Genomic DNA, 17,173 nt, shown 5'->3' on the forward strand with positions numbered 1-17,173 from the left:
GGGGGGGAGCAGCAGTCAAATCAAGTAAACAAAATATGTAGTCAGGTGGTAATAAGCGTCACAGAGAAAATAACAGAGTTAAAAGGAGCAGGAACCTCCTTCAACAGATAGTGCAGAGTGGTGGTCAAGGGCCCTGCCTTTGAGGAGCCCACAAGAGTGAGGATTATGGCCCTGCCATTTACCAGTTTGCAGCCTGGAGAAGCATGTACTTTTTAAAAATTTTTTAACAATTACTTAATTTTATTTATTATTTTAATTTGCTAAAGGCCACATGTGTTCACCAGAGAGAGACAGAAAGAGGGAAAGTGAGAAAGCAAGCTGTCAGATCTGGAACTCAAACCAGGGTCAGCCATGTGGGAGTCCAGCACCTTAACTACCGTGCTACCTGCTGATCCCAAGCATGTCCTCCCTTTGCCTCAGTTTTGTTATCCATAATAATGAGGATAGCAGTACTTATGGCAGAAGTACTGTTAGGAGAATTAAAGATCATACTTCTTACAAAGTACTTATGACTCCATGTCATGTGATGTAAGGTGGACAGAACCTGTTATTTATTTGAATAGTAGGATTTCTCATTTTAATCTGTTGATCATCTACACTTTCTTTTCGTAAGCCCTCTGGAGAGCAAGGGATGGAGGAAACTTTTTTTTGTCATTGCCTTTGATCATATAGCTCATTTTTTAAAAATGAGGAATTTGGAAAGACTATTAAAAAGTGATGTAGTGGGACCAGCAGTTAGCGTAATGGCTATGTCGCTGGACTCCCACGTAGTTGATCGTGGTTTGCGTCCTGGACCCGGTGGCTTAAAACTCACGCCGTGGGCGTGTGCGTGCGTGCCCAAGATCCCGAGAGGAGAATGGAGGAGAAGGGATTGCGGCGTGGCCATCCCCCCTGGGGGGTGATTTCTCGCTTTCTGTCTCTATGTCTCTCTGTCTGTCTGGCGAGCGCACGTTCCCTATAGTGAAAACCTCTCCAAAAAACGAGAAAAAGAAAAGCGATGTAGTTGGGATCAGCAGGTGGTGTGGTGGTTAAGGTTCTGGACACTCCCACATGGCCGACCACAGTTTGAGTCCCGGACCTGGTGGCTTGCTTACTCACTTTGTCTCTCTCTCTCTTTCTCTGTCTCTCTCTTGTCAAATGAAAATAAATGAATTAATAAAATTTTAAAATAAAAGTGCGATAGCAAGAAAAGTATTTCAATAATATTGGGTCATCAGAAAAGGCATGATGCATTTTTACATAGAAAAATATAGAGAAAATTCATCATGCCTTTTCTGATGACCCAATAATTTGCTAGTGGTTTGAAAGTCCATTGCTTAGTTTTTCAGGTAAATTACACAGATTTCAGTTGGATGTGCAACATTTTGCAGTGCGGAATTATCCAATCATGGCTAAATATGAAGTACTATTCAAAATTTAGTGGGATCAGTAGTTTAGGAGATAATCTATTATATTGTTAGTATTTTGCCTAAAAACTTTGCTTGAGTTAGGGAGGGAGGTGAGGCACATTCTCAATAGGGTCCCCATCCGGAATTCTGTCCTGCCCCCTGCTTTGCCTTTTTTCCCTGTTGGAGAACTTGTCCCTTGACATTTCACAATTCTCACAGTCTCCCTTGAACTGTGTAGGTTTTAGATGGTGCTGACAGCCAGTATGGGAGCATGCAAATTGGACAGCCCCAGGATGAAGATGAAGAAGCAGCAGGTGGTCTCCCTGATGAAGCCTCCACTGCTTTCAGAAACTCTTCCATTGGTATGGTTATTTCATGTGATGCTCTGCAAAATAGTCTTATCTTCAGTCCTGGAAATTTTAATTTTATTCCTAAGAAGAAATCTTTGGACCTCTTTATTTTTTGAGTTATAAGTAGCAGATGAAAGTGACTAGTTGAGGAAAGTCCATGCATTTTCTTGATCTAAATTTATATTTTTATATTGTCGTTGTTTAAATACATACATTTGGGCCCAGCAGATGGCATTATGGTTACATTGCTGAACTCCTATGTAGTCTCTACTGTGGTTCGAGTCCTGGACCTGGTAGCTTAAAACTTACGCTGGGCACGTGTGCATGGCTGCCCAAAATCCCAAGAGGAGAATGGAGGAGAAGGGATTGTGGTGTGGCCATTCTCCCTGGGGGGGCGATTCTCGCTTTCTGTCTTTCTGTCTCTCAGTCTGTCCAGCGAGTAATGTGCCCTATAGGAAAAATTCTCATATATACATATATACATACATACATACATAAAATAATATAAAATAACATATATTTGTGTCTTAATTAGAAATTTGTTACCTAATCTTGGTTTCTTTGTTTTTGAAGCTCTTCAGCAAGCACATTTATTGAAAAACATGGGTCATAGCAGGCAGCCATCTGACAGTAGTGTAGACAAGTTTGTATTAAGAGATGAAGCTGCTGGACCAGGTGATCAAGAGAACAAGGTAAGGAAATTAGGCATGAGACATCTCAGCATTTCTGAACTCACGTGAAGGTTCAAAATCACCCTAGCTACTCTCTGCCTGGTTTGTTGCTTTTCCATCTTGGAGCTTTTGTTATTTTTGCTTTGAATGCTGACCTCCTTCCAGTCCTGCTGTTCATTTCTGCTTCTTCAGGTACTACCCAGATCCTTAAGAATTGCCTGAGTTCTGCTTCCTAGGGCTTTTTCGTTTGCTGAAATAGATTCTGCTCATCTTGTAAAAGACTGCTTGCACTTTTCTCTCCTGAGCAGCCATTTCAGAATGTCTGTCCCCTGCTGCCCTCCTACCCAGTGTGCTCTCCTTGCATGCTGAACTCATCCCCTGTGACCCTGCGTCATTACCATCTGTGCTTTGTCTTTGGCTTCACCAGTCATCTCCATGAGGTCAGACATGTATATAGGCAACGATAGGCATCTCTGTGTCCCCAGTATTGGCATAATTGTTGTGCTGGAACCATGTGTTGAATGAACTAATGAAGACATGTATTGGTTCTTTGGTCAAAAGACAAGTGTCTGCTTTTCTGTTCTAGCCTTGCCGAGTCAAAGGTGACATAGGACAGTCTACTGATGATGATTCTGCTCCTCTTGTTCATTGTGTCCGTCTTTTATCTGCTTCGTTTTTACTAACTGGGCAAAAAAATGGTAAGTGTGGAAGGGCAGATACACAGTGGAAGAAATACCTTGAAGTGGGGGTGGCAGGTGGCATGGTGGTTAAGGCAGCTGGATTTCCACATGGCTCACTGCAGTTCAAGTCCCAGACCTGGTAGCTTGCTTTCTTGCTTACCTTCTCTCTTTGTCTCTCTCTGGTCAACTTCAAAAAAATAAAATAAAATAGTGACAATGAATAAAATTGAATAAAAAAATTCTTTTAAAATAAAAAAGAACTTGAAGTTTCCAAGGTCAACTTGGTGGTCAATTTTTGTCTCATTCTTGCAACAGAGGCAGTAGAACATGGAATAAGCCTGGGTTTTACTGACTGATGGGAAGAGGGAGGAATGAGGGGAAGTAGTATATTTGATCTAGTTTTGTTTATTTGAAAATGAAATGTCAGCTACTCTGATACGGTCTGGGTGGTTTCTTCACAGCACTGGTTCCAGACAGGGACGTGAGAGTCAGTGTAAAGGCTCTGGCACTCAGCTGTGTTGGGGCAGCTGTGGCCCTTCATCCAGAATCTTTCTTCAGCAAACTGTATAAAGTACCTCTTGACACCATGGAGTACCCTGGTATGTTAAAAATTTACATCTTTTTCTTCAAATTCAATCGTTTTAAAAACTATTCAAAATAATCTTGCCTATTTTAATTTTAGAGCAATAAGTATTTTGAGTTAATTTGTGTTATTTGAGCTGTGTTGTATCTTTCCATAAGACCTAAATATTAATAGTGTTTCTATTGATAGTTTCATGAAATCCCTTTAGCTACTGTGTTCCTAGTTGAAACATACAAAACAAAAGGTAGGAATCTGAGAACTTAAGAGCCAGTTTATATACATATTGAATTTAAACCTAAAGCACAAACTGCACACAGTCAAAATTGTTCTGAGTCACACTCAGCTAGGCCAGACATTCAGTCTCACGTGTAAATGGGAACTGAGATTGACCAAGGCAACAGCAGCCTCGTTTCCCCTGCTGCACACCCATTCATTATGGAGTGGAGGTTGTCCTCCTGGCTCTTACTCTTTGGATAAGAGGGCAGATTTATGGTTTTGAGTTTACATTAGGTAAGTATATAAGAGTTTGAATTTTTATAATCTTTTTCTTGAAAAGAAATTGGAATTTCGATGATTATCTCACAACCGGGAATTGTATTTGAAAGATAATAGCAATAGATCAATCTCAAATCCTTAAATCCAGAAACATTTTTTTTTTTTTTAACCACTTAAGCTTCTTACAGTCAAGTCATTTCTAGATTTGGATAGTGCCATACCTTTTCTCTTTCCTAGAAAATAAGCTTTTATTTTGAGTTAGAAAGTTTATAGTATGCAGTTATACAGTGCTGGGCAATTTATTTCCACAGAGGAGCAGTATGTCTCAGACATCTTGAACTACATCGATCACGGAGACCCACAGGTCAGAGGAGCCACTGCCATTCTTTGTGGGACCCTTGTCTGTGCCATCCTCAACAGGTCCCGCTTCCAGGTGGGAGACTGGATGGGCACCATAAGAACTCTGACAGGTAACGCACTGCCAATTTTTCAGTAATGTTCCTTCTAAGATATCATTCCCAAGTTGAAGCTTACATGAAGGTTTTTTTTTTTTTTTTTTTTTGCTTATTTCCTGATTAGGAAATACATTTTCTCTGGCAGACTGCATTCCTTTGCTTCAGAAAACATTGAAGGATGAATCTTCTGTCACTTGCAAGTTGGCATGTACAGCTGTGAGGGTGAGCAAAACTTTTGTGGAAATTATTGCTTCGATTAGTGGACATTTTTCTTTTTTAGGTTTTTGTTATAGGGTGCGTCTGCTTGCCAGAGAGAAAAGTGGGAAAGTGAGGACTCACCCCCTAGAGGGAATGGCCATACTGCAGTCCCTTCTCCATTTTCCTCTAGGCATTTTAGGCACATGCGCACATGTACCTGGTATGATTTTCAAGCCACAGGGTCCAGGACTCGAACTGTGGTCAGCTATGTGGGAATCCATGCCACCTGTTGGTCCCATGGATGTTTTCCTATTGTTACAATTTTAGTAGGGAATTATTTCCATACATTCTAAAACTATAAACAGTAATACCCTGTGTCTGTCACTCAGCTTTAGAAAGAAAATGTCAATATAATGAAAGCCTAATAAACTTTAATTTCTATTTTGTTTTGTTTTTGTTAGAAGGCACATGTTCTTGGTAGAGAGTCTCAGAGAGGGAAAAAGAGAAGACACTCCCAATGGGGAATGGCCATGTCATAATACCTTCCCTTCCATTCGTCCTTTTCTTGGGATTTTGGGGATGCATACACATGTACTGACTGTGTTTCTGGACTTGCCAAATCTAGGACTCAAACTGCACAGTTGGCCATGTGGGATCTGCCTGCCTTAATCACTGGGCCATGGAGCTGGCCATAGTTTAATTCTTATAATATTTGTTTGAAATACACCGTTTCCTAAAGGGTATTTAGAAATATACTTTGCTATCAAGTGTAAAATCTGTTGAATAAAAGAAGAAATACTGTCTAGGCACATAGAATGTTAAGAGTTAAAGTAAGCCTTAGGGATTATTTAATCGACCTTTTTCTTTTCTTTTTTTTTTTTTTTGGTATCAAATGGAATAACTTCAATTTTTAAGTGAACCTTTACTTATCAGCTGGCTCTTAAGTCACAACTGATCAGTCAACAACAGTAAAAATTAGACAGTAAAAATCAGAATGAAAACCCTTTTAATCATCACATTTGTGGGATACATCCCTTTTTAAAATTTCATGTCCTGACAGGAATTTTTCTTTAGTTTCCATTTTTTGCCAAGTTACAGTTAGTCGTGTCTTTTCTTATGCAGGAGGAAGTGTGTTGGCAGCACATTGTGTTGCTGGCCAGGTGTTAACATGTATCAGCCACAAGTGATAGTGTCCCAGGTATTTGGAGGCTGCAGGAAAGGGGGTACAGCAGTACATTACTTGTTCTGTTCCTTCGTGCATTCAAGTACATGGTAATATCCATGGGGTGATTCTTGGAGTGGGTCCCTTGTTCTTACCCTGGATCTGAGGTTTTATTTAGAAGTGGTAATAGAGCTATGTGGTGGCCTTCCTCTTTACCTCAGAGTAGAGGCCATGACATGGGCAAGAATGGGAGGATGAGTGAAACAACATTGTGTGAAAGGGATGCACAGTGTTAAGCTTGTATTTGTTGTAGAAAGCATAATCATTTCTGAAAGACGTGGAAAAAGTATAACATTCTTGTTGCAGTTAAAAAAACTGCATTTATGCCTGTGGTTTAGAGCTGATGGAAGGCTGGCATTGGATTGTGGTGTCAAGATATTAAAGGTGCTGTCTATCTGTTTCTCTTATTAATGGAAGAAACAAATAAACATTAAAAACCACCACAGAGTAGGACAGTATGATAACCTAAAACTGTTGAGGTATAGCACTCACGGTGTGCTAAGCCTGATGCTCCTACCCTGCATGCACCTTGTTTTTCAGCACTGTGTCATGAGTCTCTGCAGCAGCAGCTACAGTGAGTTGGGGTTACAACTGATTATTGACCTGCTGGCTTTAAGGAATAGTGCCTATTGGCTGGTGAGGACAGAGCTGTTGGAAACTCTTGCAGAGATTGACTTTAGGTAAGTAGATTGAGTTCATTAGGTTTAATGAACTGAGGCTCAGAGATTTGAGCTGAGAATGAAGGGTTCTAAGGTCAATTAGTGGCGGTTATTAAGTAATCTGTCCATCAGAAATCTGAGAAGTTTTAGTATGTGATGAATTTTCTCTTTCTGAGTAACTTTTTGATCAACTTTATCTTATACTTAGAATTAAAAAAAATTTTTTTTAAGTTTTTTTGCACTCACTGGGGAGAGACAGAGAGATAAGTCAGATATTACCCCTTCCCTCCAGGGGAGATGGCTACACCACAGTCTCTTCTCCATTTTCTTTTTGGGATTTGGGCATGCATACAAACATGTCTGACATGTTTTTCAGGCTGCTAAGTTCAGGACTGGAGCCACAAAGTCAGCCATGTGGGATCCAGTGCCTTAACCACCATACCACCTGTTGGCTCTATACTTGGAATTTTAAAATACAAGTAGAGGAGTGGATTTTTCTGGTAGTCTTAGTCATTTAAGTGTTACGGATGGTGGGAATAAAAGAGCTGTGGATATTTTTTTTACCTTATCTTAAACTTAAAAAAAAGTCGGTTCTGCTTGTTTAAGAATTAATTCACATCATACTCAACTTAGGCGAGACAAAGGGTTATATTATATTTCGTTATGGTTGAAAAATAACTTTTGATGTGTTGCAACTTCCTTTGTTTTTTTCTTTGAAAGAGATTTTTGCTATAGGGGATGTGTGCTCGACAGAGAGACAAAGATGGAAAGCAAGAAGTCACCCCCTGCTTCCCCCAGGGAAGGATGGTCATGCTGCAGTTCTTTCTCCATTCTTCTCTAGGGACTGTGGGTGTGTACACACACGTGCCTGGTGTGACTTTTAATTCACTGGGTCTGGAACACGAACCACCATCGATGTGTGAGTCCAGCGATGTAACCATTATGCCATCTGCTGGTTCCTGAAACTTTCATTTTATGAGAGTAAATTTTAGTGAGGAATCTTTTCTTTAAATACTTCATTTTTAAAAGGAAATTTACCTTTATTCAGGTTTTTTTTTTTTTTTTTAGCCACTTACAGAGACCTTGCAGTTGTTTTTGTTTATCCTCAGACCATCTCTGTGAATCCGAGATTGTTCTTAACATCATTCCTCAGATAGAGTGAACGTAGTTGGATGAGCAACTGGTCAGCAGGTGGGAGTTGTTTAACTTACCTGCTCTGCCATCTGCTCACTGTCTTCTATGGTCAGTGTTTCAGCTTATGCGAAATATTATAGATGTTTATTTTGAAGAAAAACAGTTTGCTGATTATTATCTTATTGAGTCTGGGATTGAGAGAGGATTGTACATTTTGTTTATTTAAAACTACTGGTCTTCCCTGTCATTTTGAATAAGTGTTACATCTGAGAGCCTTCCAGGGTGCTTGGGTCAACCTGTTCTGGAGCAAGCTTTCTTCATTGCTCCAACTGTTGGGAGTTTCATGGGTTGGCATTGAGTGAATGTTGAGTAACTAAATGGTTTTATTGTTAAATATGTTCTTTTGTTAGGTTGGTGAGCTTTTTGGAGGCAAAAGCAGAAAGCTTACATAGAGGGGCTCATCATTATACAGGGGTAAGCAGTTAATTTTTGTGAGACCCTGCTTTACCTTCCAGGAATTTCATGTCAATAGGGCTTTCCTAATTGTGAGAAATGTCTTGTAATAACATTAATTGTTTTATATGGGAAGTTGGCTATTAAATAGGTGGAAGTTAAGAGCCTCAGATCCATTGCTCAGTATTAAATTAACATATAACTGGGAAAAAAAAAAAAACAACAAACTTCAGACCAGGATTTCCTCAAAACTTAAATACTAATAGCCTATTGTTGACCAGAAGCTTTACTGATAACATAGTCAATTAACACATATAGTGTATGTTATAGTAGTTATATACTGTGTTTTACGAGAAGTAAGCTAGAGAAAAGATAATGTTATTAAAATCTACTTATCAATGTGTTATTTATTGGAAACAGTCTGCATACAAATGGACCTCTGCAGTTTAAGTATGTTACTCAAGGCTTAACTGTATTGCACAGTTTATATCATGAAAGTTGTGTTTGTATGGTGTGATTTTAGGGCTAGTAATGTTGAGTTCTTCCTAACTAGTTTTTCCAAATATTACACGCAAAATACAGAGATTATATCTACTTTTATGATCTTTCTTTCTAAAGCTTCTAAAACTGCAGGAACGTGTTCTCCATAATGTTGTCATCTACTTACTTGGGGATGAAGACCCCAGGGTGAGACATGTTGCTGCAGCATCGTTAATGAGGTAATTGCCAATATTTTATCTCTTTATTTACTTTTTTGGTTAAAAAAACTAGATAGTGTGAGGATGGGGTGAGAGAGAATAATTAAAAGGATATTAGGTAGTATTTTTGAGTTTTTTGAGCTAATTTTTAGCCATTCTGTGTCTTTTTTGTTTGTTTGTTTATTTGCTGGAGCATGGATACACTTACAACAGAGAGAAAGGGAGAGGAGAAAGGCGAAATTATTCCCCTCATGGGGAATGGTCACATAAGCAGTCCTTTACCCCTCCATCTCTTCCTCCTTTCAGGATTTTGAGTATGCATGTGCCTGCTGCAGGTGTGTTTCTCACACTGTCAGTTCTGGGACTGTCCAGCTGCCTTAACCATTAGGCTATAGAGGTGGCCCAGTAGTTTCTGTTTTTTTTTTTTTTTGAGAGATTTTCACTGTAGGGCGCGTGCGCTCGCCAGACAGACAGAGAGAGACATAGAGACAGAAAGCGAGAAATCACCCCCCAGGGGGGATGGTCACGCCGCAATCCCTTCTCCTCCATTCTCCTCTCGGGATCTTGGGCACGCACGCACACGTGCCCAGCATGAGTTTTAAGCTACCGGGTCCGGGACACGAACCGCGGTCGACTACGTGGGAGTCCAGCGACATAGCCATTACGCTAACTGCTGGTTCCCAGTAGTTTCTGTTTTTAAATGATTAAAAAAAATCACTACCATAGAAGTCTAAAATGATCATTTAAAAAATAGAAATAAGATATTAACCTGCCATTATAAAAGTAATGTACTTTTATTGTCAAAATTTTAGAACATAGAGAATAGCACTAAGAAAATAGAATCACTTTCAATTTTACAACTTTACAAACACTTTCTGATTTTTATTCTGTATATGTTGTTTAATCAGAATTGGATCAAAATGTACATGCAATCTGATAAGTTTTATTTAACATATTATTAGCATTTCCTGTTATCAAATACTATTCTAAATCTGGAATTTTATTTGTTGGCCATATGTGATTGTGGTAAATTTTTATACAAATATCGTTTTGTTGAATATTAAGTAGTTTTAGATTTGAATGTTTGTGTATAATTTTTTTCTGAGAATTAATTCAAAGAGGTGAGTTATTGGGCCAAGCTGTTTAAATTTTGAACATTTTTCTAATAGCTTTATTGAGTTATAATTCACACCATTTGAAATTTACTTGTTTAAGTATATAATTCAACAGTTTTTAATAAATTTAGAGAGTCACATAACCATCACTAATAAATTTTAGAAGATTGCCATTACTCCATAGAGATTTCATCTGCCAATTTGTAGTAACTCCTAGTTCCAGCATCAAACCCAGGTCTTTAGAGAATGACTTGTTCTGGACATTTTGGATAGGTGGGGTCATTCTATAGATGTACTTTTGCATCTCACTTCTTCTGCTTAGTTTTTGAGGTTCATCCATTCTGTTCATGTATCAGGAATTTGTTCCTTTTTATTACTGAATAGTACTATAATATGAGTAATGTCATATATGTATTTTCAGCAGATGCTGGACATTGTTGTGTCTACTTTCTGGCTATTATGAATCATGCTGTTGTGAACATTTGCCTATAAGACTTTTATAGATATATGTTTTCATTTTTCTAGAAGTAGATTTTTAAAATAATTTTTGGTATTTAACAGTTATAGTCCACGCCAGAATATAATTGTGCCTGATTTTTCTCAGCAATATGAATAATTCCAGAAAAGTTATTATGTGCCAATTCTTTAGGCAGAAGTTAGTATTTATTTTTTTTTCAAGGAATTATTTATTTTTAATTTTATTATTATTTTAAAATTTACCATAGGGTACATAGGCTCACAAGAGAGAGAAAGAAAGTGAGAGAACAAGTCACCAAGTCTAGGACTTGAATTATGATTGGCCATGTGGGAGTTCAGGACCTTAACCACTGCGCTACCTGTTCGCTCTGATATTTCTTTTTAAAATAACTTTAAAAAAAGGGAATTATTTATCCAATTTTATTTATTGTTGTCATTATTATTATTATTATTTAATTTGCTATAAAGCAGGTGAGCTCAACAGAGAGACTCAGAGAGAGGAAAAATGAGAAAGCGAGCTGCCAGGTCAGGGTCTTGAACCACGGCTGGCTATGTGGGAGTCCAGCACCAATGCACCTTCTGGCCCATAAAGTAATTTTTATTTTGTTTTAAAAGTAATCTTTACAGAACAAAATTTAGGGAAATACAAGTAAGGAAATGGAAATGTAATTAACCTGACAGAAAACCGGTTACATTTTGGTGCATACCCTTTCAATTTTCATTAGTGTAATTTGCATTTATTTGATTATTTTTGAGGTGCACTCTTTTACTTACCTAATAGGTTTGTATGACTTGCCTAATCAAACATTTTGGAGCTTTACCATTTTCTGCACATGTTAGCAACTTTAAAGGTATTGGGACTTGCAAATCTATATAGAATATTGATAATTGCTTGTTTCCGGAAGTGTGAGTATACTCAGGCAAAATAGGCACTAAGAATTAATTGCAGAAACAAGCCCCTCTGTTCTTTGTAGGAAAATATTTTTTGTATTTTATCTTTGAGTTCAGTTTAGATGTGTTAGGGATCTCAACTGGAGCTTTGCTGTTGAGAGTTTATGGGATGGTTTTACAAATAGAGCTGCAAAAATGCTTATAGGACAATCATTGGCATTCAGGTCTGTTCCGTGCCAGGTACTCTCTGGACAATAACTTGATGCACATGTTGATCAGAAGGTTCAAAAGTGATCTTTCAATGTTGATTTTTATTGTAATTAAGGCATTTAATTATATGTAAAGAAATATACTTAATTTGTGACTCCAAAAAAAAAAGTACAGCAGGGAGTAGATGCGTGGACAAGCGGTCCCAAGATTGGAGATGCCACCTCTGAGAGAAGAGGTATCCATTGGTGGAGAGCTGTTTAGGGGTAACCTGGAGAGATGGAGACATAAACACACACATAGATAGACAGAGAGAGAGATAGAGAGATAGCTAGCTAGATAGTTTCATATGCTCCTTTCTGCTGAGTAGCTATGTTTTTAAAAACTGACTGAATCACTTCTGAACTTAAATGATTACTTGATGCTTTCATGCTTTTTTTAAGTCAGTCAACCTTATTTTTATGTTAGGCTCGTCCCAAAACTGTTTTATAAATGTGACCAAGGACAGGCAGATCCAGTAGTGGCCGTGGCAAGAGATCAAAGCAGCGTTTACTTGAAACTTCTTATGCATGAGACGCAGCCACCTTCCCACTTCTCCGTCAGCACAATCACCAGGTATACCGAGTCTCCAGTGTCTTGACTTTGTCAGGAAGTTGTGCCATTTTCTGATACCTTTCTTTATGCTTTAATTTAAGACATTTTATTTTTTGGAAAGAAAACTCTAGACCAGAATGTTTCAGTAGCTCATCTATTTTATTTTTTAAATTTTAATTCTATTTGTTTTATAATTTCTCACATTTGTTATACATCTTTGTAGGGTACAATTGTATCTTGTGTGTGACTCTCAAGCATTAAGGGAAAACCTATCCATTAAAATTTCTGACTTTATTTGTGTTTTCTTTGAAGAAGATAGTATTTTATCATGCCTATTAATTTGTCGGTGAGTGGGCTTAAAAAAGTATCAGTGCTACTAGGGCCATGCACTAGTGCAGTGATATGCAGTAATGATTATTCACATCTGTTGTGAGAGCTTTTGATTAGTATCAAATGGATATATTAATATATTGTATATATATCCCATTCTCATCTGATCCTCAGGTGAGTAGAATAGAAATGCTTTAATGAATTTTAATTTTCTTCAGAATTTTAGTTTGCAAAGAAAATTGCATAAGAGGTAATATTGTGCCTTTTTTTTTTTTTTTTAATAAGAGATTTTTGCTACAGGGCATGTGTGCTCGCCAGACAGAGAAAGACAAAGCGAGAAATTAGGCCTCAGGGGAGATGGCCTTGCCTCATTCCCCTCGTCTCCATTTTCCTCTTGGAATTTTAGGCATGCATGCACATGTGCCCAGTGTGTTTCAAGCCGCCAGGTCCAGGATTTGAACCACAGTTGGCCATGTGGGAGTCTAGCACCTTGACCACTATACCACCTGCTGGTCCCAAGATTATTGTGTTTTAACTCTCTTTCAATTTTTAAAAACCTAGACTAAATGAATTTTTAGAAAACATTGTATTCATTGTCATTATTTTATTTTTTTGAGGTTGACCAGAGAGAGACAGAGAGAGAGATGGAAACTGAGAAAGCAAGATGCCAGGTTCAGGACTTGAACTGTGGTCAGCCTTGTGGGAGTTTACCCACCTTAACCACCACGCCACCTGCCAGCCCATGGACTACATGATTTCTAAGCTTAAGTGTTTATTTGATAACTTTTTTCTTGAATTTGAAACTCAGTTTGTCGAATTTTGAAGTTGCTATTCCTAGATCAAATATTTTCTCATGTAAAGACTGCTAAATGTATACATGGAAGTAATTTTTTGGTCACCTTATTATTTTTCTGTTAGAGAGACGTCTGTTTAACTTGAGTACTAGCGTTTTCTCTCCGAAAAGATTAAAGATAAATATTCTTGGGACCAGCAGTTAGCGTAATGGCTGTGTTGCTGGACTCCCACATAGTTGACTGCGGTTCGTTTTCTGGACCTGATGGCTTAAAACTCATGCCGGGCGCGTGTGTGTGAGTGCCCAAGATCCCGAGAGAAGAATGGAGAAGGGATTGCAGTGTGGCCATCCCCCCTGGGGGGGTGATTTCTCGCTTTCTGTCCCTCTGTCTGTCTCTGTCTCTGTCTGGTGAGCACATGCGCCCTATAGCAAAAACCTCTCCAAAAAAAGAAAAAAAAAAGATAAATATTCTTTAAAGATAAGTAGAAACAGCGTAAGAATATTTTATTATCAGGATTTTGATAGTCTTAGAGTAAATTGTTGTTTCTCAGTGTCATTTCAGAAGGTGAATACTTAGATTCCCACAGAGATAAGTGTAGTATTTCATTGGTTGCTAACTGCTACTTTGAAAATTTTTCCGGTTCCCAACTTCAGCTGACCTCTTGACATTCAGCCATGCTAATTTGGCTCTTGCATGATAAACATAATTGTTAATTATGCAGCCATATTTGCTGCTTATGTATCTACTCTGTTAGAAGTTATGTGAGAAGATAAAATCATAATCTCCTGGAGGCCAGCAGGTGGCATGGTGGTTAAGGGCATTGGACTCCCACATCGCTGACCGTGGTTCAAGTCCTGGACCTGGCGGCTTTCTTTCTCGCTTTCCCTCTCTCTCTCGCTCTGTCATTTTCGGGTCAAATTTAAATCAATAAATAAAGTTAAATAAAATAATTATTTAAAAAATATATTAAAACCTTAGCATTTGATCATCAGAATAATACTGTAGTTGATCATGAAAATAAGTTTATAAGAAAAAAATCATATTCTCCTTAGATTGGTTTCTGTACCTCTGTGTACAAGTTACTGTGAGGGATACAAAAGTGAATTAAAACCCAACTGTGGTTAGACACTGCTGCTTTGCAGGCTGTCTACATGGGAGGCCCGGGTCCAATTCTGGCCCAGCTTCAGAAGCAGAGCCCAGTGATGTGCCATATGTAATCTCACCTACTCAGTAGGCTGAGGCAAGAGGATAGCAACATAGTGAGACCCTGTCTAAAGTACCACACAAAATGCACACACAGAGATACATTTATTTTTAATTTGCTATAGGGTACTTGGTGCTTGCTAGAGAGTCAGAGAGTGTGGCCATCCCCCCTGGGGGGGTGATTTCTCGCTTTCTGTCCCTCTGTCTGTCTCTGTCTCTGTCTGGTGAGCACATGCGCCCTATAGCAAAAACCTCTCCAAAAAAAGAAAAAAAAAAGATAAATATTCTTTAAAGATAAGTAGAAACAGCGTAAGAATATTTTATTATCAGGATTTTGATAGTCTTAGAGTAAATTGTTGTTTCTCAGTGTCATTTCAGAAGGTGAATACTTAGATTCCCACAGAGATAAGTGTAGTATTTCATTGGTTGCTAACTGCTACTTTGAAAATTTTTCCGGTTCCCAACTTCAGCTGACCTCTTGACATTCAGCCATGCTAATTTGGCTCTTGCATGATAAACATAATTGTTAATTATGCAGCCATATTTGCTGCTTATGTATCTACTCTGTTAGAAGTTATGTGAGAAGATAAAATCATAATCTCCTGGAGGCCAGCAGGTGGCATGGTGGTTAAGGGCATTGGACTCCCACATCGCTGACCGTGGTTCAAGTCCTGGACCTGGCGGCTTTCTTTCTCGCTTTCCCTCTCTCTCTCGCTCTGTCATTTTCGGGTCAAATTTAAATCAATAAATAAAGTTAAATAAAATAATTATTTAAAAAATATATTAAAACCTTAGCATTTGATCATCAGAATAATACTGTAGTTGATCATGAAAATAAGTTTATAAGAAAAAAATCATATTCTCCTTAGATTGGTTTCTGTACCTCTGTGTACAAGTTACTGTGAGGGATACAAAAGTGAATTAAAACCCAACTGTGGTTAGACACTGCTGCTTTGCAGGCTGTCTACATGGGAGGCCCGGGTCCAATTCTGGCCCAGCTTCAGAAGCAGAGCCCAGTGATGTGCCATATGTAATCTCACCTACTCAGTAGGCTGAGGCAAGAGGATAGCAACATAGTGAGACCCTGTCTAAAGTACCACACAAAATGCACACACAGAGATACATTTATTTTTAATTTGCTATAGGGTACTTGGTGCTTGCTAGAGAGTCAGAGAGAGAAAGAAGGAAAGTGAGAAAGCACCCCCCTACACCCCATGAGGGATGGTACACTACAATCTCTTTTCTTCTGTTTCTCCTTTTAGTATTTTGGGAACACATGTACATGAACCTAATGTGTTTTTCAAGCCACTGGGTCTGGGACTGAACTGTCTAGTCAATTATGTGGGATCCATCTGCTTTAACCACCGTGCCCCATGGATGGCCCCATAAATCACTTTTAAAAAAGAGATCAAATGTGAACTCTGTGTGGGTTTTATTTAAACAGCTGGAGAATTAAAATACGCATGTTACTATTAGGTTGTCAGGAAAGTCATGACATATTTTTCTATGCAAAAGTATATCTTACTTTTCCTGACAACCTAATATAATGGGGAGGTGAAAGCTGACTTGTGTCATGAATGAAATACAGAAAATGTGCTGTGGGAATCAGAAATGGAGAAAGGGACTTCTTTTTTTTTTTTTTAGAGAGATTTTTGCTGTAGGCCACATGCATTCATTGGAGAGACAGAGACAGAAAGTGAGAAATCACTCCTCTCTGGGAAGGCCATGTCACAGTCCCTTCTTATTCATTCTCCTCTTGGGATTTTGGGCACACAGGCACATGTGCCCGACATGAGTTTTAAGCTGCCAGGTCCAGTTCTCAAACCACAGTTGTCTAAGTGAGAGTCCAGCAACGTAACCATTACACCATCTACTGTTCCTGAAAGGAAATTTTTTTGGTTGGAATCAGGAGTAACTTCATGGCTTTTTTTTTTTTTTTTAAACATAAAGTTTGATGAACAGGGGGTGGCTTCCAGGATGTGGGGATTGTAGGCAAGGCTGTGAGAGGAGTGCAGCTCCATGGCTGCAGTGAAGGAGATTGGGGTGGACTGGCAAGAAAGGAGGAGGAGGAATTCAGCCCTTCTTATAGGATGGTGATCAGACTGTTTCTACTCTCTCTTTAACTTAAAAGTCAAGACTGCTTTAACTTTTAGTCTTTAATCTTAAACTTTTAAATGCCATTTGATCTTTAAAAATATCATATACTTTAATAGTAGATCTTAAATCTATGTATTTTTCTTATTAGAATATATAGAGGCTATAACTTACTGCCAAGTATAACAGATGTCACTTTGGAAAATAACCTTTCGCGAGTTATTGCAGCAGTTTCTCATGAACTAATCGCATCAACCACGCGAGCGCTCACAGTAAGTCTCTGCCTTGGTTGGTCTTTATGAAATTAATTTTCAGTATGTTTAGTTATATGGTCCACTTAGTGGTGAGATGCTTGTAATTAAGAGCTCTTACTTATTGTGGGATTTGCTAAGAAATTGTGTATCTGTGACTAGAATCTTAAATTAATTCTGTTTTTTTTTTTTTTTTTCTTTCTTTTTGGAGAGGTTTTTGCTAGAGGGCGT

At 38.4% G+C, this 17,173-nt stretch overlaps 1 protein-coding gene across 1 annotated transcript in view; it reads left to right on the forward strand.

The window, feature by feature from the left end:
* Positions 1-17,173, forward strand: part of HTT (huntingtin) — a gene marked incomplete at its 5' end in the record, with an annotated part of 208,048 nt that overhangs the window by 65,470 nt on the left and 125,405 nt on the right. Inside the window, 10 exon segments of the mRNA XM_027773593.1 lie at positions 2,312-2,430; positions 2,996-3,107; positions 3,551-3,688; positions 4,479-4,637; positions 4,747-4,844; positions 6,583-6,722; positions 8,246-8,309; positions 8,907-9,007; positions 12,145-12,291; positions 16,843-16,963. Coding sequence (XP_027629394.1) covers positions 2,312-2,430; positions 2,996-3,107; positions 3,551-3,688; positions 4,479-4,637; positions 4,747-4,844; positions 6,583-6,722; positions 8,246-8,309; positions 8,907-9,007; positions 12,145-12,291; positions 16,843-16,963 — 1,199 coding nt within the window.

The sequence above is a fragment of the Tupaia chinensis genome, unplaced genomic scaffold, assembly GCF_000334495.1.
Source record: "Tupaia chinensis unplaced genomic scaffold, TupChi_1.0 Scaffold000360_1, whole genome shotgun sequence".
In the NCBI taxonomy this organism is placed as follows: Eukaryota; Metazoa; Chordata; class Mammalia; order Scandentia; family Tupaiidae; genus Tupaia; species Tupaia belangeri.